Raw genomic sequence first — 26,117 nt, 5'->3', positions numbered from 1 at the left:
CCATCTTCCTGTCTCAGCCTCCAAAGTGTTAGCATCACAAGCTTGTGCCACCACAGCCTGCTGAAGTCAGTCTACCATAAAAAAAAAAAAGCAGGGAAGTGAGTCTGGTGAGAGGCAGTTTGCTGTTGGTCAGCAGGCAACCAGGGTACAGGTGAGGCTAGATTCTGGGGTGTTTGGATATCTGTTTCCCTCATCTCTAGCTGCCAGCTTATACCATCTTATGCCATCTTAGACTTGCCACTTTCCATCCCCAGCTTTCTTGCTTAGAAAAAAATGACAAAGGCAAAGTGGTTGTTGACTGTTGAGTGGTGGAACGGATAGCTCTGTTTGTGCTGACATCCCATGGCCGAGTGGGAAGACGCACAAGGTGGGGGAGGTGAGGGAATGGAGAGAAATGGTAGACTGCACACAGGATCTCCTGCGCTCCACGTATGCCGATCTGAACCTTGTGTTCCCGGGAGCACACTTTATCCTCTCAAGCTTATGAGGCAGATACTGCCATTGCCCCTGTTTTAGAGATGGGGACACTGAGCGGGGAGTGAGCTGCCCTAGGTCACACAGCTGGGGAGGAATGGAGCTGTCTCAGACAGTATCTGTACTCCTAGCTGGCATGCATGGCATAGCCTTGTGGCGGCTGTGTCCGCTTCTCCGCCGCCATTTGATCTCCACCGGTCATTCCAGAAGAGAGGAAATGAAAAGGGAAGAAGGTCACTGAAGAGCAGACTGAACCCGAGGGTCTTCAGGCAGCCCAGAACTTTTCACTGCGGAGGCTACACAGGGCTAGGTGAAAAGAGGGACGTTGATTGGCTACGCCCTGCCTGGGTCCTCTACAGCACGGGAGCAGGAGCCTGAAGGGGTGGAACGCTTAGAGGGCACAGCCAAGAAGGGTGTGGAGGTGGTTGGCGTCCTAAGGGATAGTGGCGGGATCTGAGCCTGAGAAGGATGGAGGCAAAGGGGGCGGAGCCTGAGGGGCGGAGCCTGAGGGGCGGAACCTGAGTGAGAGTCGGCGGGGCTAGACCTCCCTCAGAGAGCCTGGCTGCCTCTTTGCAGATGTCAGGGCAGTGGGGCAGGGAGCTGACTGGGGATCAAAATTAGCTCTGCTTATTGAGCTTGGTAAGCCTCCCCTTGTCCCCAAGCCCCTCCCCCACTCCCCTTCCATCCTCCACTCTGAGCCTCTGCGCCCCCCCCTCCCGATTTTGATCCCTGTCCCATCCTCCTCAAAGCGTTGGGTAGACAGACACACTGTAGTTAGTGGAAGGGAACACGGAACCTCAGGTGTCCTCTAGGAACCATGCAGGACCATGAGAGCATGGGGCATCTTGGTCAGTACCAGGCTTCGGGGTCAGCAGGCCATGCCCAGAATGGCCGTTGGTTGCCCCATCACCATGGTGAGCGGCAGAAGGGATTACACTCTGAACACCTCACACACTTGACCACCTGTGCTCCCCACTGTCACCCATGAACCCCACAGGCTCTGAGAGGTTACCTGCTCTCCTTGGAGTCACACAGCTCCAAAGTGGTAAAGGTAGGATTTGAACCCAGGGCAGCTTCAGATCCATCTGCTTCTTCAGGCAGGTCCTGTAGACCTGTGTATGCATTGCTGACTGCTGGTGAAGTTGCTCCTATGTCTCACGGGTAACCCTTGTAGGAGGCTTGTACCAGGTGTACTTATAATGCTACCCTATCTGCCCTTGCCGGTCCCTGGAATCCTCCTGCCTCACCACCCTGTGCTTCCCTCCTTGCCAGGATGTGGCCACAATGCAGTTCTGTGCCAACAAGCTGGATAAGAAAGATTTCTTCGGGAAATCTGACCCCTTCTTGGTGTTCTACAGGAGCAATGAAGACGGAACGTGAGTCTCCCCGAGCACCCCTGGGCACCTGTACATCAGGCAGGGCTAGAAGGCCGTGGCCACCCCCTGAGAACCCTGCTGTGGAACTGATGCCCTGATAAAGCCAATGTGGAGACCTGGCATTGCCACCTGGAGGCTCTCAACAATGGCAGGCCCTGTGTATGCCCTAGGGAGTAGAAAACAGGGCTAGGGCAGAAAAGCTTCATTCTGCACAACCCAGCCACCCCACCCCACCCCTCAAATTCAGAGCACCCTCAAAGGTTCCCCAACTGCACATTGGACCAGGCAGTGCTATGACTTTTTCCCATGGTCCCACACTCTACCATGCATATGTTCAGAACTACAGAGCGGAAAGGCTTTAATCTCTCTCCCCGTTAAGGGACACGCACACGGCACACAGCACAGTGGCCGATGTGGGTCAGCAACACAAGGATTGAAGACCTGAGAACCAAAGTCCCCCACTAACCAGCTGTCTGACCCAGGACAAGCTACTCCCCATCTCTGGGCCTATTTTCTCATCTATGAAATGAAGCCGTTGGAGGAGGTAGTCTCCGTGGTCTCTTTAAGTAGCCCGGTTCTGGGATTCTATGGAGGACGGAAGTGATGAGGTCAGAAGGGTTAATTGGAGAAACTTGGCAAGGAAGAAATGGGTCCTTAGGGGTGGAGTGAGGAGCCTTAACAGGGCCCAAGAGCCAACCTTGTGCAGAGCTAAAGCTCAAGGCACACGGGCCCCCATGTGCTGAAGGGCCAGTGTGTGCACGAGTGGTGTGTGTGTGTGTGTGTGTGTGTGTGTTGGGGACAGGGCAGCAGCAGGCAGGAGGTGTATTTCGGTGCAAAGAGAGAACTGATTTTTAAACCAGAATTACAGAACAGAATTGAGGTGTGATCATCTGCATGACAAAGGGCTGCTTTGTCTCTCAGAGGACTCCCTGCAGGATGCTTTAAATAATTCCTGAGCACTCTAAGTGGGCTTTAGCGGGGAGACAGAAGAAAGGCTCTCTTCTGTGCACTGTCCCTTGCAGAGAGGTTGAGCCCTAGCTAGTCCTTAGGGCCCTGGCAGTGGGCAGGAGGAGTGTTGGAGGCAGGAGAGTGGCACGGGGAGGGATGTGTGCAGTGGACTGTGTGGGAAGGATCTGGGGCTCATGACTGACTGACAGGAGCAGGTGGGAGGGGCCTGAGCTGAACTGTGGGTGGGAGTGGGGCAAGGAGGGGACAGAGGGGCTTCATGAAGACCCATGGGAACCAGTGCTGTGGAGCTCAGAGTGCTGGGGACACCAAAGGAACTGCTCTGACGGCTGTGGCCTTGGGACTCATTTGGGGGTGACTGTCACTCCGGTGGGCGTGACTGAGTACTGGAAAAACTGACTGGGTATATCGGTGGCCAGTGCACTTCCCCACTCAAGACAGCTACTGAGCTAAGGGAAGATGACTATCCAGGGAATGAGGGGACAGTCGAGTGTGTGGGAGTGTAGGAGCAGTGTGTGAGTGTATGAGTGTGAGTGTGTGCATGTGTGTATGTGTGTGTGTGTGTGCGCACATGCACACAAGCACGCATGTGTGGGAGTGTAGGAAGAGTGTGTGTGTGCCCGTGCATGCATATGTACGTGAGTGTGTGAGTGTATGAGCAAGTGTATGTGTATGAGAGTGAGTGTATGTGGGTGTGAGTGAGTGTGTGAGTATGTGAGTGTTGGTGTGTGTGCGTGTGCATGTGTGAGCATGAGTATCTGTGCCTGTGTGTGATTGAGCGTACATGTGCAAGTGCATGTGCACATGCGTATGTGAGTATGTGAGCTTGTGTGTGTGTGTATTTGAGCATGTGTGTGTGTGAGTGTATGTGCATGCTTGTTTAAGTCAGAAGATAACTTCTGAGAGTAGGCCCTCTCCTTTCGCCATCTGGGCCCTAGGGATTAACTTGGGTCACTAGATGGCACCTTTCCCCACTGAGCCATTTCTTCGGCTCTACCCATTCTGTGTTGTTGTTGTTGTCTTGGTTTTTTGAGACAGGCTTGCTCTGTGTAGCCCTGGGTGTCCTGGAACTCACTCTGTAGGCCAGGCTGACCTTGAACTCACAGCCTCTGCCTCCGGAGTGCTGGGATTAAAGGCGGGCACCACCAACCGACTTTTTTCTTTTCCTTTCTTTTTTGTTTTTGTTTGTTTGTTCCTAGCCATTCTTTTAATATCATTTTACCATCAAAGGGAACCTCAGGGAGAGGATTGCCCGGGGTGTTGGGGGTGTACATCTGGCTCTGGAACTGGGGACTCACATCTGTCTGGCAGATGGGTGACACTCTCCCACACCCATGCTCCAACTGTGCGTAAAAAAGAACATCTGCAGGGACCACTTGGCCTAGGGGGAGCCTGGCACCAGGCAAGTGCAGCAGGGGCTCTGAGAAGCCTGTGGGTCTGACAGTGGTAGGGACTGCAGAGTGTTTAAAGGAAGCCCTTTGCAGCTAGCACCTAGGGCAGAAGCAGGACCACCCAGGGTCTAAGAAGAAACACTGGACTGGGGGTTAGGAGCCCTGAGGGGGGAAGAAGGACAGAGATCTATGTGGGCGGGCTGAGGAGACTGAGTAAATCCACCCTTTGAGGGAGTGGCTACCCTGCCCCCTCCACTCCCCCCACCCCTGTCAGCCACCTGCCCCAGCCCCAGGCATGGGGGTTGGGGGGACCTTCTGCCTCAGCCCCTCCTCCAGCTCCAGGGCAAGCTACAAGGTCTCCCACGTGGATCTCATACTCCAGTGGGTGGGCGGGAAGGAGCAGGGAAGAGAGACACTCAGCCCTGCTGACAAGAATGACATTTTGACTTGAAAATTACCAAAGAAGAAAGGCACAGGCTGTGTGGGCTCGGGTGGGGCCCTGGCGCTTCCTGGTGACCTTTCCAAGCTGGAATGTCACCAGAGCGGGTCCTAAGAGAGCTTTGCCCATCCTGGAGGTAGGCTGCTCCTGAGACAGGCCAAGCATGGCTAGAGGGGTGGCCAGCACACCATACCGGGAACAGTGGAGACAGCCCATTCTACACAGCTAGCAAGGCAGGTTCTCAGATGCCAACCGGAGGGCCTCAAGGGGTCTCAGATACCCCAAAGAGAGGGTTTTGCCTCTACTGCATTGAAAGACCAGTGTGATAGGTATGGGACCTCTCACTCAGGATGCACAGTTCTTGCCTGTCTCTCATTTATTTATTTTTATTTTATTTTTTGAGAGGATGACACCTGGTGTAGCCCTCGTTGGCCTGGAACTCATAGCGAGTGACCTGCCTGCCTCTGCCTTCCAAGTGCTGGGACCAAAGGTGTGAGCCACCATGCCTGGCAGCTCCTTTTTATTTTATTGGTTTTGTTGTTGTTGTTGTTGTTGTTGTTGTTGTTGTTGTTGTTGGAGACAGGTTTCTCTGTGTAGCCTGGGCTGTCCTAGACTTGATTTGTAGACCAGGGTGGCCTTGAACTCACAGAGATCTCTCTGCCCCTGTTTCCTAAGCACTGAGATCAAAGAAGTGTGTCACCAGGCCCACGCCCCGGCCATTTTTATTTTTTGGATGGTTGATAGCAGGGCATGGAGACAGTACTTAGATCCAGCAGGTAGAGCAGAAGCTGAAGTCCATTCTAAGCTTCGTGAGACCGTAGCACCTAACCCAAGACAAGCCAAACAAAAGGGCCAGCCGCTGTTCTAGGCTACACCATCATCAACAATGGGAACACTTCCTGCTCCTGCAGACCTTAAACTCTCTTGACAGATTGTAACGGGACTAATAAGGAGAGGTGACAAATGAGACGTGAAGGGAAAGCCGGGAAGGAGAGGGACAAGGGGTGTCAGAGCCAGGGTTTGTCCTTCTGAGACATAGCAGTTGCAGAAGCTCTTGGAGGGGATGGCTGGCCCGAAGGTAGAGAAGATCGGTTAGGGAGCCAGGGAATGGAGACTGTGTTCAGGGAGGGGAGAGCAGGCGCCCACCTGCACGCACCCACCCATCCAGCCCTGGGGTTCAGTTCCCGGGTTCCCAGGGAAGGCACTATCCAGAGAGAAAGGGCTTGGTGGCAGTCACACAGGCCAGCCCCAGGACAGTGGCTGGAACTCAGGTCTCTGACATTCCCCATGGAGTATGCTGCTGTTCTAGTCAGGGCCCTGCCTAGTCCTGGAACTCCTCTGCTGTGTCATCTTGCTCTAGCCTGGCTGTGGCCGTTGGGGTTGGCTCCTCCCTGTCTGAAGTCAGAAGGCTGCCACATTGGCCATCTGAGCTTCGGGCCTGATGCTTTTCCTCCACTCCTGTTGGCCAGGTTCACCATCTGTCACAAGACGGAGGTCATGAAGAACACCCTCAACCCGGTGTGGCAAACCTTCTCCATCCCCGTGAGGGCTCTGTGCAACGGAGACTATGACAGGTGAGCTAAGGAGTGCTTCCCACTTCCTTTTCTATCCAGGCAAATGGCATCTCCCAGGCTGTTATCAGACTTCCATGTCAGTGGGGATTGGAACCTCCTGCCTCTCTATGACCTCATATGTGTTCTGTTTTCCTTTGTACACACACACACACACACACACACACCTGCATGCTCTACAAGGGACAGAGCATGGGTGTCCCCATCACTGGAGTCTGGAGCTCTTTACTGCCCTGGGTAGGGCAGATGGCAGCAGGCAAGGGATTGGGGGAATAGAGGCAGGAGGGGTCTATCTCCAGCACTCTCAGACAGTGGATGCTGGAGTCAAGACCCCAAGGAGGCTTCCTGCCTACCTGGTGGGCAAAAGTGAGGGGTGAGGGATAGGGACGATGACAATATCTCTGAAGTGTTGTCACTCACATATTATATGCAAGCTCTCTTCTCTTCCTCATCTCCCCGTGTCAGTGCCCAAGTTCACCCTTGACTGACTAAGGGAGCTGTCAGCCTGGGCAAGCTCTGGCCTGTCTGTCTCTCGACTGTCCTTCCCTGCAAAATGAGCACAGAAACACCCACTGACCTCCCAGGACTGCTCCCGAGAGGCCAGCGCAGTGGGAGGCTGTCTGTCCCGTGATACCGGTCCAGAGTCAGCCTCTCCTCGGCTCCCTTTGCTGAGCCCCTGCCATCTAGCTTGGAAGTCGGCTGGGAACAAATGTGCCCAGCTCACCTTCCACCCAGCTTCACGGAGCTTAAGTATCCGTGGGGGAGGCAGACATTAATCCAGTAATCACACAGAGAAACATGTCATTACCCAGTGCAGAAGGTGCTGGAGAGAGCAGGAGGGTGGGCTGGATGGGTGCTGCAAGACAGGATTGGTCTGCCCGAAGTCACCCAACCACTGGCTGAAGAAGTGGGGTGGAGGTTTGCTGGCTGCTCCCACAGAAGCCCTGGGGCATCTGAACAGACTCCTTGAGGCTACACTGGGACTCTGCACAGGGTTTCCAAGGGGTATAGATAGGGGTGGTGAGCAGGTGGGTGGCGTCCTGGTACCTGTTTCCCTCCAGGGACACTTACAGGCTGCTGGTCTAAGATACGAAGTGGCCCCCTTTTGTCCTGTTGACTGGGACAGAAACACAGCAGTCTGTGCCCAGGTATCCAGTGCTTTGTGTCCAGTGCTGAGTCCCTGACTATGTGGTATTCAAGGGCAGGTGGCTGTCTCTGTCTTTTGGGACCTTCTGGTCTGACCATGGAAGCTCAGACGGACACAAGTTTTGTAGAAGGCTAAGCAATTGTGCAGAATGAGCTTGGGACCAAAGTGAATGTTGTGGCCAAACAAACAACCCCCCCCGGACCCCCACACCTCGCTGAGTCTCAGGGCCCCTGGAGTTGGGGAGGGGACAGGACAGCATTAGATTCTTAAGGAGGCTGGGGACAGCTGGGGGTGTGGGTATTGGGTGGAGAGCTTGGGTGGGAGGGATGGGAGAGCGAGCGGGGCTCCCAGCTCCTGAGAACCCAGCAGTATCAGAGACAGCCAGAGAGAGGGACAATGTGACTGAGGCTAGCCCCCTAGAGGAGGGGAGTGTTTGGTGGGAAGTGCAGACAGGCCTGAACTCGGCCTCATCTCCCTCCGGGGTGGCTGGCTGTCTCTCCTCCGTGGCTGGCACAAATTGTCTGTGACATGATTGGCATCAAAATTAATCCAGGGGCCAATGTGTCTGGCTGACTCTCACCCAGGCCTAGTGTTGCCCCCCCAGAGCTCACTGAGGAGGCATTGCATCAGAGGCCACGGTCCCTCTCCTGTAGGCCCTCTGGCAGACTCAGTAAAGAGCCTATACCTTCCTGGGAAGTCACTGCGCTGGGAGCTTCAGAGACCCATTGAATTCTTAGACTCAAGCCTACTGCTCAGACTGTCCCCAAGCCAGTGGGGAGGAGGACAGGCCCCATTACAGATAAGGGTCTCAGAGACACCTCCTGACACATTAGATCTATGAAGGACTAGGAGGAGCTTCCGGTGTGGTTGTACCTCATAGCTGAGAGGCTGAGGCCCAGAGATGACTGGGGACCATCCTGCATCATGCTACCAGCCACGGTAGAGTTAGACACAGGAGTCCGACCCAAGCTGGCTCTAAAATCTTTCCTGATGGCCATAACACAGTGTGTCAGGGCAGCTGTGAGGTGAATCTGGGGGTAGGGTCGGGGAGCTCAGAGAAGCTTTGTTCAAAGCTGAGGGCTCTGGGGACCTGAGATGAGGGCACTCTAGAGCCTTAAAGCATTTCAAGGTCCTTTTGGATTAGTCTCAAATGGTTCTGAGAGGAGAGGAGACAGCAAGAGGGAAGGTCCAAAAGACCTTTGGCTTTCTTTGGAAATGGAGAGACATGGGAAAGTGGCAAGAGACAAAGAGACCCCAGACCAGGCATGAGCCTCAGAGGTGGCATCTGTAGAAGGAAAAGCTGACACAGACTATGAACTTCTACTTTCTCATCTGTGAAATGGGCACATCATGACCCTCCATTTTTCTCATCTGTGAAATGGGCATATCATGACCCTCCGTGATGGCTGGGGGAGACATGAGTGGGCAGTGGTCTCATTTGGCACTCAGTACCACAGAGAGGTACAGAATGAGAGTGGGGGTGGGGAAGTGGGGGTGGGGAGGTGGGACTGGGGGGCAGTGGGACCCAGCTAGATTCTTCTTCTTCTTCTTCTTCCCTTCCCTCTCGTTCTTCCTCTTCCTCTATTTATTTATTTAATGTCTGTGAGTACACAGTCGCTCTCTTCAGACACACTAGAAGAGTGTTTCGGATCCCAATACAGATGGTTGTGAGCCACCCTGTGGTTGCAGAGAATTGAACTCAGGACCTCTGGAAGAGCAGTCAGTGCTCTTAACCACTGAGCCATCTCTCCAGCCCCCAGCTAGATTCTTACTGAATAGGCTCAGTGTGTGGTGTTCCCTTTTATCACAGCCTACAGGCAACCCACAGCCTGCTTGGAAAGAGCCACCCTAAGTTAGGAACGCTGTGTTTATGTTTCGAGATGAGCAAACACTATCATTCTAATCTTAGGAAGAAAAGTGGCTGGAAGCCAGGCACAGCTCAAAGGGAGGAAACAGAGGCCATGTCAGGGAGGCCACAAACCTAGAGCAAGGAGGAAGAGAAGGTGAAGTGGGAGACAGGAGAGGCCTGAGGAAGGGCTACTACCAGGGAGCTAAGCAGAGACAATATACTGGAAGGCTGGCTATCTCTACTAAGAGAGAGCAGTACCCTAGGTTGATGGGCTGAAAATGCTTCATGCTGTTAAAATTATGGGATACTTAGGATGTGAGTCACACTGGTCCCCACTGGCTGAAACACAGACTCATATCGTGAAAAATAGCCTTAGGAAATGCTCTCACGAGGTGAAGAAGCATTTTACAGATGAGGAAAAATGAAGTCATGATGTGCCCATTTCACAGATGAGAAAAATGGAGGGGTCATAGTCTGTGTCAGTTTTTCTTTCTACAGATGCCACCTCTGAGGCTCATCCCTGGTCTGGGGTCTCCTTGTCTCTTGCCACTTTCCCGTGTGTCTCCATTCCCAAAGAAAGCCAAACCTGAGTGGCCCAGCTGAGCAGAGCTGAAGTCAGAGGGGGTGGTGGTGGGGTCGGACCCCATCTAGCCCTGGAGTGACTGTGGGGGCAAGAAGCACTTTCCCTGGCATTGCCAGACCCTGCCCTGTTCTCTTTGGAATCCTGGGAGTTGAGGATTCTCCCTGATTAAGCCAGGTCTGCCAGGTCTGCCAAGTCACAGGTCCTAAGAGTGGGAGCTAGAGTGGAGAGTGCTCTCCTGAGCTGGGAGTGTCCCATCAGCACAGTGTTCTACTGCCTACAGGATCTGAGTGCTTCGCACGGCCGCTGGACCCTGAATGGTGGCAGAGGCATAGAGACCAAATGACCAGGCTCACTCCGTGATGCTTCGAGGGTCACAGCAAGGGCCACCTTAGTGGCAAGGGCCACCTTAGCAGTCCTTTAGAGGAGGGATAGCCTTGAGGGCCCATAAGCCCTAGGGCCTTTGTGAACATCGGGGAAATAGTCCCTCTCCTGCCCTGAGTGGTCATTAGTACCACCATGGTCCAGAGGTGACCATGGAGTATACACCATGGTCAGTACCCTGGGAAGGGACCTGGAGGCCTCACCTGCACCCCCACCGGCCAGTCTCTCTCTAATATGGCTGTGAGATTCCAGCCCTGAGTGCCAAGGGCCTGGGACACTGACTCCTGGCCTTGTCTCCAGGATGTTCGGCTGTGTTTTGTGAGACCAGGGAACTGTTACCAGCGTAGCCCATTCACAGAGGTGTTAGGTGATCCCCGCCAGCTAGCTGGAAAGCGAGAATGCCTAACATCTGCCAGACACCGACCTAGGAGCCGAGCTGACGACAGCAGAGAGCAAAACCATCTCTGACCCGTGGAGGACATTTTGACAGACGGTAGGATTGTCTGAGGATGAAGAGAAGGTTGAGTGTGCCAGGCAGAGCCATGTCAGTGCCTACAGGGTGGCTGGGGACAGCACCCTCACAGAGGACATAACCATCCCAGTTTACAGAGGAACAGCCATCAGAGCTACACAGCCACTGCCTGCAGGATCTGGGGCACGGCCCTGGGCTACTGTAGAGTGATGCCCTTCCCTGCCCTCACCCCCTTCCCTGAGACTCTGAGTTCTTAGCCTTGCTGTGCTATATGGGACATTGGCTTTACGGGCCACCTGTCTCCTTCACCTAGAACATTCTCTTAGCTCTTGTAGTCACTGCCAGTCTGGCAAGGACCTGGGTAAAGGGACAGAGCTCAGGCCCGTGGGTCCCAAATCCCATCTGCTATGACTTGGGCTTGCAACAGATTTGTGGACTGTGACAACGGGCTTCTCACCAGGCCTTCCCATGAATCTGGGAGCCGTTCTTTCTCTTTCTTCCCAACCCAGGCTCAGGCTGGAGGTGCAGCCTCTGAGCTCAGCAGCTCCTCCCCAGGCTGCCTAGGGGAGACCTAACCGGACACAAAGGGGATCTCCCAGCCAGCCTCAGCAGCCAGTTCTTGTCCCCTGGGGAGCTTCTACCCACCGCCCCATCCACGCTGCACCCTGCACCTGCTGGTTCTGAATCAGCCAGGGTGTGAATCCTAAGCTTGAGACTGAAGAGGCCAGTGGTGGCTCTGCAGTTTGCTGGGGCTCCTGGAGGATTCTTCAGATGCGTCACAACCAAAATCCCAGACAAGGAAATGTCAGGCCTGGGGCTGGCGAGATGGCTCAGCGGTTAAGAGCACTGACTGCTCTTCCAGAGGTCCTGAGTTCAATTCCCAGCAACCACATGGGATCTGATACCCTCTTCTGGTATGTCTGAAGACAGCTACAGCGTACTCATATACATACATACAAATATTTTTTTTTAAAAAGAAAGAAGTCAGGCCCTTCAACTTTGAAATTTAATTTTAAAAAAATCTTACTTATTATATATATATATATATGAGTACACTGCAGCTGTCTTCAGACACACCAGAAGAATCAGTTCCCCCATTACAGATGGCTGTAAGCCACCATGTGGTTTCTGGGAATTGAACTCAGGACCTCTGGAAGAGCAGTCAGTGCTCTTAACCGCTGAGCCATCTCTCCAGTCCGAGATCTAGTTGTTGTTTTTTTATTAGTTGTGTTTAGCTATTGGTGGAGGAGGAAAGTGTGCCTTCTCTATGGCATACCATGTGGAGGCCGGAGGCCAGGGTTTAGGAGTCAGTTCTCTCCATCCACCCATGCGGATCCCAGGGGTCACACTCAGGTTGGCAGGCTTGGCCTCAGTGCCGTTATCCACAGGTGTCTCGCCAGGCACGCACTCAGTACCTCCGTCTGTGCTCTGGGTAGCAAGGCTTCCTGTTGCTAGGATGGTCCGTTTCACGAGAGTGTTAGGAGATCTCCACCAGCTTCGGGATTTCTCATTTGTTTGTTTTGGAATGGGGCCTCACTATGTAGCCTTGGCTGGCCAGGAACTGGACTTGTATGTAGATCAGGCTGGCCTTGAACTCAGAGACCTGCCTGCCTCTGCCCCCTTAGTGCTGGGATTAAAGACCTGTGACACCACAGCCCGACTTTAAGTAAAGTTTGTGTAAAAAGGCATTCATGCATGGTTAGATAATGTGGAAATCAAGAGGCATTTTCTAGACATTCCAACACAAGCGTGCGTGCACACACACACACACACACCATGAGCTATCCGAAGGGCCATACTAATCCCATCCTACAGTCAGGACTTGTGGCTCGGAGACATGATGTACCATCTCTAGGCCACGGGGCTCAGATCCAGTGTCCAAGCTGAAGCCACCAATGTCACACCTGGCCTCTTTCCAGTACCTTCAGAAACTGAGGTACAACTGGGGCAGTGGTGGCACACGCCTTTAATCCCAGCACTTGGGAGGCAGAGGCAGGTGGATCTCTGAGTTCAAGGCCAGCCTGGACTACAGAGTGAGTTCTAGGACAGCCAGGCAGGGCTATACAGAGAAACCCTGTCTCGAAAAACAAAAACAAAAACAAAAAAAAAGGAAGAAAGAAGTGTAGGCACATGATATTTCTTCTTTCATTTTAATAGTCTGGCTCAAGGAACCACAGGGTTTGCCTTTATAAAATAAGAACACCAAGGATGCCTTTAAAGCACGCTTCTGTATCTGCTTCATATTGTTCCATTTACAGAAAGCTAGCCCATGCATGCACAACCTTCTGGACATCCCAGGGTTCTATTCTGGAACTTTCTTCTGCTCCATTCTGTACACACACACACACACACACCTGGAGATACTCATCTGAAAGGAGACAGCGCCCCCTTCTGGGATCCACACAACTCCCAAGCCAACTCCTGGCAGAGCCGAGATGGACCACACCACGGTGGGATAAATAGATGCTAACAGAAGAGAAGCCAGTTCAGACTGCTTTCTGCATCCCATGTGGACCTCAAGACCAGAAACCCACACTTCCTGGGCCTCTTCCACCTTCCACCTTCCTAGACCCCTGGTACTGCCTGGCAGCTTCCCCATCCCTGGGCATCCCAGAGGACAGCAGACAGCACCAAGGGTTAACCGGCAACCCTCCACCTCCCTCCTCCTGCTTCTGGTCCTCTAGCCTGTTGCCATGGGAACAAGGCTAAAAATAAGATGGGCTCTCGAAGCCCAGCCCCATGCTTAGGAGTCAAAACAAACTAATTAAAGCAGCCTGGGTTAGAATGTGAAGAAAATCCCACCCTTTCTCAGAGGCCAGTCTTGGGGATGGAAAAGCTCAGCAGGCCACCCCAAGTCAGGGTCCAGGGGTGCTTTCTTAGCCTGCAGGGCTGGAGCTGGCGTTTCACCAGTCATACCCAGACTCAGGGTCCTTCCTGCCAGTCGTGTGCTTCCCCATAGAAGCGCCCCTGCTTTATTGTGAGATCTGCCTGTCATGGTCCTGCCACAGGTAAATGTGTGGCTTCTTGCTGAGGCTTCCACTCCATCTAGGGAAGCTAAGATGGTAGGATGAACAGAGGCCCCGGGGCTGCTTCAGCCAAATCCTTGAAATCTCAACATGTCCTGCCATGGCTCTGGGGTGGCCTCTGCCCCTAAGACCTTAAAAGGTCTTAAGATAGAATTTCTTTGCACACAGGCTTGAAATGTTTGCATGGCATCCTTCCTGGTCCGGGGACAGGAGGCCTGTCCTCGGGTCCATCCTACCCAGAATTCTTTGCTGTTTGTTTTCCAGGACCATCAAGGTGGAGGTGTATGACTGGGATCGTGACGGCAGGTAAGGGCAGGAGGGTGAGAGAGAGGTGAGCGGATGTAGGCAACCACGGGAAACTAGGCAGGCCCATCTGGGAATGAGGGGCTGGGTTCCATGCCGGTTGGTCTGCTGTTGTAGTAGCTTAGATCCTTGGAGGTCCTGCAGGACAGTATGCTGAGAGCCCTCCTCTCCCCAACATAGCTGCCAGTAGCCAGCCAGTGCCCACACTCTCCTCAACTACAGAGCTGGGAATGCTCTGAAATGCCCATTATAGGACACTGAGCATTACAGACACCTCCATTCTCTGTGGGAAGCCTTGGGCAAAGCCCAGTAGGAAGACCAGACTGTAGAGGAAGAGACACCCACAGTTCAGCAGAGGCTCACCATAAACACAGAGAATAGACCTAGGTCTGTAGGGACAGCTGCAGCGAGGAGTTCTGAGGCTCAGCAAAGACAAGGCATTGCCTGAGGAGGGCTAGGTCAGGCCTGCCCGAGGGTGACTTCTGCTTGGGAGCTATGGGAGGCAGTTCTCAGTACCCCATGAGGAGGAAATGTGGCTGACAGTTTCTAGGCAGAACAGTAGCATATCTCTCTAAGCACCAATCTGGATCCTTTCCTGTCTCCTACTTGCTGGCTGAAGCAAATCCAGACATATCCTGGCTTAAGGGTGGTCACAGTTGGCATCTCCCGGGCCTGATGTGGACGAGGGTGGCGCTCTTATTATAAAAGGCTCTGTGCCAGTATAGCTGAGCCAAGCCCAAGCCATGGAAGGTTCCCCAGAGCCCACCCTGCCTCTGTTAAACTTTACCGCCACCATCCCTATCCCTTCCATCCAGGTCAGCTCCACCATGCCTCTAACCCACTCTGCCTCCTCCTCTCCTAGCGGTTCCTTACAAACCTCTTTCACCTGAGAGTTTTCTCTTCTCTGGCAACTTGGGACACCCGCCAGGTGCCACAGGGTCCAATGAATAAGTTACCATCCCCAGAAGAACTCAGTCGACACAGTGTGGGGCTGCAAGTGTGCTCAGTGGTTAGAGCTCCCGCCTACCATTTGGGAGATCCCGGGTTCCGTCCTGTACTGACAATAGATAAGTTCCCAGCGTTGGCACATGGCTCAGCGGGCAAAGGTGCGTTCAGCACAAGCCAGGCAACCTGAGTTCAACCCTGGGAACCCACAGAGAAGGTGGGCAGAGAGAACGTACTCCGTAAAGTTGTCTTGTGACCTCCATACACACACACACACACACACACACACACACACACACACACACACACACCAATAATTCCCCCTCCACCCAAACCAAAGTGTTTATACATATGAAAGTTTCACAATGAAATCCATTACTTTGTATGGCTTTAAAAAAAATCAAAATAAACAAAAGCTACCGTGGGCTCACAACAGGGCATGGCCCCAGGGACACCTGGACAGCTAACTGGATGTCCCAGCTAGAGCTACAGTGCTAAGCACTGTGTTCTAGCAAGGACTCAGGCCTGTTGGGAGTGCTGTTTATGCAAGTTCTTCCTGTGTTTAATATAGACACAGTCTGGAAAAAGACCCCTGCCACCTGGCTCTCCTTGCCTGTTTAGGAAGTATTAGTGGGAGACCTGGGTATGTGGCTTGGAGGCAGAGCCCTGGTATAATGTGTTCAAGTCCCGGCGTTCCATTTCAGCACCAAAGGAAGGTTGGAAAAGATCCAACTGTAGTTTCATGTGCCTATCTATATGAGACTCTTTGGGAGTTTGAGGTAGGAGGATTGGAGTTTGAGGCCAACCTGGGCAACACAATGGGGAGCTATCTCAGAAAGAAAAAGTTAATAAGAAAGGCATATGGTGGTCACGTCTATCATCCCAGCGCTCCGGAAGCAGAGGCAGAAGGTACAGGAGTTCAAGGCCACCCTTGCCGACACAAGTTCACGACTAAGCTGGGATGCACAAGACAGTGTCTCCGAAAGCCCAAAATATTAATAAAAATAAAATAAACAGCACTCGGGAGGCAGAGGCAGGCGGATTTCTGAGTTCGAGGCCAGCCTGGTCTACAAAGTGAGTTCCAGGACAGCCAGGGCTATACAGAGAAACCCTGTCTCGAAAAACCAAAAAAAAAAAAAAAAACAAACAAACAATTTTTTTAAATGTTATTGAGCTGGGTACAGTGGATGAACCTTTAATCCCAGCACTCAGGAGGCATTGGCAAGTGGAGTTCTAGGCCAGCCTGGTCTACATTAGAATGTTTCAGGACAGCCAGGGCTACGTAGTGAGGCCCTGTTTGGGGAAACTGTCTCAGCAGTGCGGAGCTAATGAATACCTTTAAGCCAGTCACTTGAATTTGACAATTGTTAAATTTTACTGTATCACCTTATCTATATTTTACTAATGCAATTTAAAGGAGATTCCACGGTGGCATTTACCCCTAAATATTTCATTAGAAATGTCTAAAAAAATAAGCACATTTCTGCCACGTAACTCTCAATGCAGTTATCCCACCTGACATTGAACAGTACTTGACTGTCATCCAGAGTCGTTCCCTCTGCAGAGATTGTCCCCAGATGCCTTCTCTTGCTCATTTAAATGAGAATCCAAGCAGACCTGTGGCTCCTTCCTCTGGGACTCCGAATTCTGTCAAGTAGCCTGGCTTTCTTGGTCCACGGCTCCCTTCCCATACTCTGTGACTTGGGGTGGAGGCCCTGGCAGAATGGGGGCGGGGCAGGTCTGGGAGAGGCTGTAGTGGGCGACATCGACATCCATCGGTACCCTGGGCCTCCAGCCTCAGCAGCATCTTCTCTTGCAGCCATGACTTCATTGGGGAGTTCACCACCAGCTACCGGGAGCTGGCACGTGGCCAGAGTCAGTTCAACATCTATGAGGTAAGATGCTCCAGGGGTGGGGTCTCTCCTCATGGGGGTGCTGGGTCAGCAAGGACCCAGGAGCTCTGAGAGGGGTTGGGGCCAGGGATTTCCGGATTGTCTCACAAGGTGGGTTTCATGTTTCCATTTCACAGATCTCCCCACACACCTCATACACCACACACCCAACCATACACCATACCCCCACACAAACACACAGCGCTAAGTCATCTGACTTCCAAGTTCTTGAGTTCCACCCCTTGCAGAACACTTCTGATAGGTCCTTAAGAAAGTCCTGGGTGCGGGCTGGCGAGATGGCTCAGCGGGTAAGAGCACTGACTGCTCTTCTGAAGGTCCTGAGTTCAAATCCCAGCCCCCACAGGGTGGCTCACAACCATCCGTAATGAGATCTGACGCCCACTTCTGGTGTATAATAATGTATAATAATAAATAAATCTTTGGGCCAGAGAAAGCAGGAACTGAACCAGCAGGCCTGACTGGAGCAAGAGGGGTTGACTTGGAGCGAGCAGAGGTCCTAAAATTCAATTCCCAACAACCACATGAAGGCTCACAACCATCTGTACAGCTCTGTATAGCTACAGTGTACTCACATACATAAAAATAAATAAATAAATTTTTATAAAAGTAATTTAATAGCCACTCCCCTCCCCCACACACACACCACCATTCCCCGGCCCTACACACACACCTCCAACACACACCACAGGAAGAGCACCAGGAAGGAAGGGAAAGATGTCTAACAAGCCAAGACCTGAGGTCCCAACTCCAGAGTGGCCCCACGTCTTCAGACAAAGCTTGTGGTCCTCTGGAGGAGTAGCCAGTGCTCTTAACCACTGAACTATCTTTCCGACCTTCATAGTGGTTTTGGGGAAGGAGTCCCCTAGCCCAGGCAAGGCAGACTGTACCTTTCTTTGGGAAGTGGGTGGAGCAGTTATCTCTCTTGGGGTTTGGCTTCCAGTGGCTGTGAAGTCTTGGGTGAAATGGAAATCGGAAGCTGCACAGATGGGGCGGCCGGTTTCCTTCCGTTTCCTCAGACAGCCTCTTTGCAATCAACAAGATACGAGCTGCCTGAGCCAGGGGAAAACCACCTCCGTTTCTGGCGCCCCGCCCCCACCCCCGGGGGGGCAGCTTTGGACCCAAGGGGTGTCACCAGGAGGCCAAGTGGGCCCAGGAAGCCCTTGCTAGAGTCAGGAGTGTGAAAAAGGTCCTCACCAGTCAACACCCCACCTCCAACCCTGAAGCCACCCTGGCGGGACACACTTTTAAAGCAGCTGTTCCTGGGACCCAGCCTCTGCTAAAGAATCACTCAGACGCTGAGCCTCTTCAAGTCCTACTGTCCTTCTGACAGCCCCAGACAAGCCTCCAGTCTCCAACCCCTCCAGTGATCCCCAACAGCACACCCCCCCCCCACCTCCTGAGCTCCCACCATCCTCTGCAGGGTGTGGGGCTTTGCAATAGGATTCTAGTCTCTTCTAACCTCCACAGTGACCAGAATGCTCTGGGTGTGGCTCCGTGTTGCCTTGAAATGAACTTCACCCCACACCCCCACTCTCTAATGTTAAGGCAGATCTCCACTTAAGCTGGCACTGAGTATTAACCTGACCCCATTGTCACCACACCTGAGCCCCACGGGCCTACAGAGGGGAGTGTGCTCCTTCTGTGAAGAGAGGCACGGCTCATGTCTGTCTGGGCCCCGAGCACTGAAGCTGCTGCCTCCCCAAGGACTCTACTGAGTCAATATGGTCCCACTTCTGATCAATATGGTCCCCAGAGGCTTTCTCAAATGTCCCCTCAAGGAAGTCATCACCTTTGCAAGTCTCTACAGGCACACTCTTCTTCCCGAGGTTGTGCCTGGGGCCTTTCCATGACCATGAGACCCTCAGAGGTGGGCCGGTTCATTCTGCATTCCCAGCAGCCTGGTGCACAGGAAACCAGATTTCAGACATGGGGAAAGGTAGCCGCCTAGTGGAGCGGGCCAGTTCCTTGTAGCGTCCCTAGGGGGTGCTGTGGCCCTGTGTGAAGCCTGACAGTCACTTGTAGCTAGAGAGGCTAGGATGAGGGAGGTTCTAGGAAATCCCAGGAGAGCTCAGAGCAGACAGGGTGCTAACTCACTGTCCACTTCGCTCAGATCTGACGCCAACGGTTGCTTTAACATAAAAAAAAAAAAAAAAGAGTAGGTTCAGAGAGCGGAAGTGTGACTGACTACACGTTAATTTAAAGATAATGCCAAAGGCTTCAAAGAAATGTGTCAGGCACGGTTGTGTGTATCTGTGGTCCCCACCACTCAGAAAGCAGAAGCAGGGGAATGTGACCTCAAGGCCAGCCTAGACTACACGGTGAGACCCCTGTCTCAACAATAGAAAGCAAACCAAAATGAGTCTAAGAGGTACTATAAAGAAATCTACACCCCTAAACCGTGTTCTGCTCGCTCCACTCTGCTGCAGGGAACCGTGAAGCAGGGGTCGGAGGTACATTTTGTTCCAAACCCCGAATAAGCTCAGCTGGGTAAACATTAATGTTGAGTCTGCAACTCTGCCCTTCTGCCTGGCAGCCAGGTGGTATTAGAGAAGGCTGCCCCATGGCTAGAGAGGCACTTCTAGGATGTTCAGCATCTCAGACCCAGCCTCAGTCCCCACCTGAGCATGATGCCAGCCCTCCCATTTGAACTTGTCACTCATCCATCACGGGTGACAGCTCTGTACGTATGCACCGCTGGCCTGGAGACAGGTTTCTCTTCCTGTGTCTACCCAGATGGCTGTGTGACTTAAGCAAATCGCCTGGCATCTCTGTGTCCTGGTTCCCTTCGTCTCTGAAGTGGGCATCAATCCTTGTTAGACCGAAGAAACTGCAGTTAAAGACATAGGGAGGGAAGACAGGAAGCTGGTGGCGCACGCCTTTAATCCTAGCACTTGAGAGGCAGAGGCAGATGGTGGATCTCCGAGTTCAAGGCCAGCCTGGTCTACAGAGCAAGTTCCAGGCCAGCCAGAGCTATGTAGGGAATGCCGTCTTGAAAAAACAACAAATAAAAAGACATAGGAAAGATCCCCAAGAGAGGCACGTGGGATATGCCATGTGGGAGAGGGGATAAGAGTTTGAGAACAGCCTGGCTCTGTTGATTGCACACCAGAGAAAGCCCAGATCTCTCGTGTTGAGCCTGGGAACAGAGAGCTCCGTGCAGCATGGCTCACCAGGACAAGGTGGCCCTCCTCCCAGCCCCAGGGCTTCTCCAACACCAGTAACCACAACTACAGCTGGGTCACTGCTCTGAGGCAGCGTCTTGACCTCCCACCCGCTCCCCGAGTGGTGACAACCACCTACAGACTTTACTAGATGTCAGGGGTGAAGGGTGTCACCCACTGTTGTCACTAGTGGGGGGACAGAGACATCCTGAGTCTTTACAGAGCCTACTGTGCGGAGCCTTGTCATGGGACGAGCAGGTTTGGTTTGGAAGCTTCCTACTGTGGGTCAGGGTGGCCCAGAGCCAGGCTCATAGGCTCAGGGCACCCCTGAGTGGGAGCCCCAAGGAGAATGGGGAAGGCAGGACTGCAAATGTGTAGGGGGTAAAAGAGCGGCCCAGCCAGCACAGGCAGGCGTGGGCAGAGTTGTCTTGCAACACCTGGTTGCTCTGGCAGGTTTAAGGGTATTGGGAGACAAAGCTAAAGAAACTGTCTCAGTGTGATGGATACTGGGACTCAGGGTTAATGAGGATGCCCAAGTGCCAGCATCTCACAAAGCCTGGCAAAGCCCTTCCCAAGCTGCGGTCACACCCGTACCCTGCTGGGCTGATGCCCAAGCCACACCCAGGTCTGCTGGGAGCCCCGAAACTGTCCCGACTGCTTTCAAACAGTGGTTACTTTTCCCTACAGGTGATAAATCCAAAAAAGAAAATGAAGAAAAAGAAATACGTGAATTCTGGCACGGTGAGTAGCGCCCCCTGTCGCAATGGAGGGGCATTGCCCTGAGCCAAAAGCCAGGCTGAAGGGCAGGGGTCCCATCTAGGTGAGTGGGTAGCAGAGAACCATCAGCCTCAGGGAATCTCTGCAGGAAGGAAAAGCGGGTGTGCATGTGGGGAATCCCCAGGAACTGGGCACTGTGAGAGGCCACACTGGCATCCACTATCATGGAGAGGAGCAGGGAAGTGACTCAGTCAAGGTTAGACAGCGAAGAGTCATGCAGGAGTCAACTCCACCTTTCATCCTGCGTGGGCAGCAGCAGGCACTGCCGCTGAGTAACTGTTACCACCAGAGACCACTTTGGTCCTTGATTTGTGAGGGCTGGTGGGCTGGACATTCTAACATTCAGCAAATATGTGCTGGGCTCTCAGCAGAACCATACGGGCAAATGACACAGGCAGGAAACGGAAGACCCAGGTCCCTGGTGCTTATAACAGGGGAGGCAGAGGGTTCTTTAGTACCTGCACACACATCAGTGAAATGATTTCAAGAGCTGTGGGGGAAGGTGAAACAGAATGGATCAGATATTGAGAATACATAATAAATATAGAATACAGAATAAATACAGAATAAAGGGACCCAGCCCTCAAAAACAGCATATGCAAAGGCCCTGGGGGCAGCTGTAGATGTGGTTACTGGTGTTGGAGAAGCCCTGGGGCCGGGAGGAGGGCCACCTTGTTCTGGTGAGCCATGCTGCATGACCACACTGCACGGAGCTCTCTGTTCCCATGTTCAACATGAGAGATCTGGGCTTTCTCTGTTGTCTATTCTAGAATGGGTCCGTATATTTGCTATGCAAATGTACCTGGGTTTGTGCCCTCTTTCCCTCCTCTGACCCTTATTCCTGAGAGAGATGTCTCTGTCAGGTAATGTAGTCACTAGGCTCAGAAGAGTTCTCTCCCCGAATCCCATCCTCCTTGGAGCAACCCCACATGTAAAATGGAGCCAGCACTGGGGGTGGTGACAGACCTATGGAAGGTAGGCCTCTGATTGTCCCATACTCCGCTCATGTGTGGGAGAAATGAACCAAGACTCTCCTGTGTACCGCTCCTTCCAATCAAGACTCTTCTGTGTGGGGCTTCTTCACACTCGGGGACTTGGATGCGCTGATGTCCCTGACTGCAGTGTCCCCCAGGTAGAAACAGCATTTGTTTGGGCAGTGCCCTGTGCTCACAGGCCTTCCCCATTCACAATAGAAGCACGCCCAGTCTTTGCCATTAGACCTGGGTAATTCCCCCCCCCCCACCCCAAACACACATCCTAAGTGCCCCAGAGGAGGCAGGACCTCCCCAGAATGGCAGTTCTTTAGATGTGCAACCAAAATGAAAAAGGTCTCGAAACCATTCCTTTTGACCAGCCTTCCTAGCAATGAAGAGAAGGGATCTATTCCAGGCCCCACACGGAGCTAGGAACAGCACAGGCCTCCCAGGGCCTGGGGTGGGGTGGGGCCATCCCTGCTGCGGGGGCACTCATGGGAAGAGTTAAACAAAGTTCCCCAAAGATCCATTGCTCAGACCTGAAGACTCAGAAGCTCGCACTGGCCAGCGTTGGGGCTGGGCAGCTGGACAGGGTGAGAAACTCTGGTGTCTTCTTCAGAGGCTCCACCTGGGCTGTTGCTGCAGCTCTTTCTGGTTGGCTGAGCCACCACCCCTGGGAGGAGGTTCAGTGGCCTCTCAGGTGCTTGGCACACCGTGCCCCTGGGTGTGGCTCTCCGGGACCACTGCACACAGACCTTCTTGTTGAGGGACTTCAGCTTTGTCACAGCTGGCTTAGCTGAGCTGACACTTAGACCACACCAGCCGGGAGGCCTTGGTCTCCGCCCCTCCCCCCCTTCAGGTGCCTTGCTCTTCCTCCTCTCCGTGGCCCAGAATTCTTTGCGGCAGGCTGCCTAAGTGGGCAGAGCCATTGCCACAGTCCCTTGGGGCACAGAAGGCAGGAGGCTTCAAGTCAAGAGGAATCTTGAGTAGGAGGCACCTGTGGGGAAAGGATGGGATACTCAGAGGGTCTTGGGGGTGAAGGGGTAGAGACTGAACAGCACCCCGGAAGGGAGCATGACAGGCAAGGCCAGAGAAGAGAACAGTTCAGAGACAGAGGCGTGGGCTCCATGCCAGTCAGAGACACAGGCATGGACGGGTGGCTGGATCTACATCAGAAAGATTCCCCAGGCCTCCATACTGCAGGCCAGGGCTCTGGGTTTCCCCAGGGCTCACTTGGAGGATGCCTGGTCCCTTACCCCGAGCCCTGTGCTTCAGCAGTTGGGTTATCAAAGTTAAGTTAAATGTGGCTCAATGTCATCCTTGGCTACACAGGAGTTCAAGGGCAGCTCGGGCTAGGTGAGACCCTGTCTTGACATGAAAGTCAGGGAGGTTCTGAATTCAGACCTACTAGGCTCATATTCCCACTGTGCCACATCCTGGCAGCTGCCTTGGAACCTCAGTTTCCTTGGCTGTAAAATGGAGATAAACGTCCTCCGTGGGATGGCCACAGGCACTAGGGAAACCAGTCCCTGAAAACGGCCCACAGGCAGAGTGTGCCATCGGATCCTGGCCATCCCCTGGGCTCTCCACTAACCACACTCCCTTTTTTTCCCAGGTCACCCTGCTTTCCTTTGCGGTAGAGTCAGAGAGTACCTTCCTGGATTACATCAAAGGAGGGTGAGAGAAACAGGGCCTGGCCTCCCCAGCCCCAGGGAGAGGGCAGGGCTCCATACCATGTAACCAGAGCGTGCCCCACAAGGCCCCAACTGGAGCCCAACACTGGGCTCCCAGGAGACTCCACCTTAGAGCTGAGAACTCTGCCTACCTCTGGATTCCAAGCCCAGGACACCTGCCTGGGTCATGTGGAATTCCTGAGCAGAGAGAGGCCCTGGTGGAGGTAGGAGCTCTTGTGACAGAGCCAAGGAGTGGGAGGTAGAAAGTGCTCTGCACAGGCATCAGGAGATGCAGGTTCTAGGTCCCTGTTTGCCTTGAATTTCCTGAGTTACTGTGGGTGAGTCATGTTCTTTCTGTGAGTATCGCTCCTGCCAGAGTTTAAGTGTGGGGCAAGGAACCTGTCGGGAGGGACATTAGGGGACAGTCCCAGGGACAGCAGGTGTCCAACCCCAAGCTGAAAGAGCAAAAGGAACTGCAGAGGGGTGACCTCCAGGCCATGACAGGCAGCACAGCCAGGCTGCCTCAGCCAAGAGCTTACTAGAAATGGCCCGATTCCAAAGAGGGGCCTCCCTGGTACACTCCCTGCAGGCGGCTGCCAGGTCAGGGCGTGGGCAGCCGAGAGCCCACAGGTGCAGGTGAGGGATGACTGCCCCTGCCTGAGAGGAGCCAGGCAGGGCAGCTACCCAGGGCGCATCCCAGCCCGGCAGGAGAGGTTTGAGGCTTTTTTTTTTCTTTCTTTCTTTAATGCAAGAAAAGTGCTGTACCCCTGAGCTGTGCCCCCAGCTCTGCAAAGGCAGCCATAGTGGATCCATGCAGAGAGGCTAGAGGAGGCCTTTGGATACCCAGATACACACACCCTCTGGGTATCCAAAGGCCTCCTCTAGCCTTTCTGCATTAAAGAAGAAAAAAAAAATGCCCCAAACCTCTCTTCTATATTCCATTAAGCAGCCAACCTTCATCTTCCTAGCACCTGGCAATCTTCAAACAAGCCACATTTTGCTCTCCATCTCATTTGCATAGCACTCCTGATTTACATAGCGGGCGGGACTGAGACCTTATCTCCATTCTGCACCACCTGAGTGCTGTCCCGGCTCCTATTGTTCCTGGCTGATTAGTAATGCTAGCCTCCTAGGCTGTGTCCCAGTGGGGCTGGATACGATAAAAGCTGATCATGGGATGGCCATGATGGAGGCAAGGGGCTGCTAAAACCACAGGCACGTTCAGGAGCAGAGGGAGTGTGTCCCGGCAGGAGGCATCCTGGCTTCCCTCCCCTGCCGGCTGAACCAAAAAGGAATAAAAATGAGATTCCTGGGCCAGACGTTCTCCCTGTCACCTGTATTTTCTGTCGACTTAGAGACTGGGTGTAGTGGTGCAACCTTTAATCCAAGCAATCGAAAGGCAAAGGTGGAAGGCTTTTCATGAGTTCAAGACCAGCCTGGTAACATAGCAAGTTCTAAGCTAGCCAGAGCTGCACACCGAATCCCCATCTCAAAACTAAGTGAAAAAGAAAACAAAGAGAAAGAACTAGGGTAGAGCTGTAGAAGCTCAGGTTCTGGGTTGGGTTTTGGGCCAGACAGCATTGTGGGTAGTATCCTGTTCTTCCCTCTCAAGGTGCTTAGCGTGGATTTTGACTCTGTCATGTTTTAACCATTAATCTGAATTTGAACCAGAAACCCAGTGAGCCCTGACCTCACCTGCTCAAAGGAGGTTGGGCACAAAGGAGGCCAAGTTCAGAGAGAAAGGGACAGCCGGCCGTGCGTGCTCACACAACATAATCAGCCCCACCCCCACCCCTTGTATTCTGGAATGCACCCCTCCGATGCCCGCAGAGGCCCTGCAGAGGGTCACGGCTGGTGGCAACTGTCTCAGCTTCACAGAGCTTGCACACAAGTGACTTCACTGAAGCCACAGGCATGACAAACACGGGTGCCTAGTGGCTTTCCCTGCCTTGCCCGCCCCTGCCCCCATCCCCAGGTGACTCCAGGTCTTCTCCTCTTTAGGACGCAGATCAACTTCACCGTGGCCATTGACTTCACTGCCTCTAATGGTGAGTGCGGCAGGAGCGGGCAGAGTGTGCGTCTCTGGGTTGTGATGGACAGCTTGGCTGGGAGCCAGGCCCCTCGTACTTCCTTCTCTTCCTGCCGCATGACACAGTTCCTAGGGTGGTGTAAGCAAACATCTGTGCACCCCACATAGGGATCCAGTAACAGACAAAAGTGCAGATACCACCGAAGTCCAGTGAGATGAAGCACTGAGTTTCCTGGGCTCGCTCACAGGAGTATGAGAGAGGAGTTGCCACAGGAACATGGGTGGCTGAAAGCCACTTCAATGTGGGTGACAACCTAGAAAAGCTGAAACCATGGGGCTCTCTGCATAGCTTGCAGACAGTTTAAAGGGAGGCTTCCTGTGCTGTTTACTTCCCAAGTCTTTAGGAACTTTTCTCTGAGGTGGAATGCTTCAATTCAGAGGTAACTTACCTGCCAGAGAAGGCAGAGCTAAAGTTAGAAGAGAGATGTCCATGCCTTTAATCCCGGCACCTGGGAGGCAGAAGCAGGTGGGTCTCTGTGAGTTGAAGGCCAGCCTGGTCTACATAGTGAGTTCCAGGTTACCAGGGCTACACAGAGAAACCCTGTCCCAAAAACAAATAAACTGTTAACTTAATTAAATTAAACAGCCAAAAAAGCTGAGGCTTCCC

The 26,117-nt window shown here is 53.2% G+C and overlaps 1 protein-coding gene across 5 annotated transcripts in view; it reads left to right on the top strand.

Moving 5' to 3' along the window:
- The window catches only part of Cpne5 (copine V), an 81,270-nt gene that overhangs the window by 47,648 nt on the left and 7,505 nt on the right, over positions 1-26,117 (top strand). For 3 of the 5 annotated variants that reach the window (NM_153166.2, NM_001360239.1, XM_006524251.1), the window contains 7 exons: positions 1,747-1,850; positions 6,116-6,220; positions 13,940-13,981; positions 16,743-16,818; positions 20,685-20,738; positions 23,364-23,425; positions 25,423-25,469. In NM_153166.2, the coding sequence (NP_694806.1) occupies positions 1,747-1,850; positions 6,116-6,220; positions 13,940-13,981; positions 16,743-16,818; positions 20,685-20,738; positions 23,364-23,425; positions 25,423-25,469 (490 nt within the window). Of the gene's footprint in view, positions 1-1,746; positions 1,851-6,115; positions 6,221-12,403; positions 13,658-13,939; positions 13,982-16,742; positions 16,819-20,684; positions 20,739-22,660; positions 22,735-23,363; positions 23,426-25,422; positions 25,470-26,117 lie in introns of those variants that run through there. The other 2 variants (XM_017317469.2, XM_017317468.2) reach the window with 2 other exon arrangements.

Source organism: Mus musculus, chromosome 17, assembly GCF_000001635.26.
Source record: "Mus musculus strain C57BL/6J chromosome 17, GRCm38.p6 C57BL/6J".
Classification (NCBI taxonomy): domain Eukaryota; kingdom Metazoa; phylum Chordata; class Mammalia; order Rodentia; family Muridae; genus Mus; species Mus musculus.
Note: the sequence above shows the minus strand (reverse complement) of the source record. Positions and strands in the feature narration are given on the sequence as shown.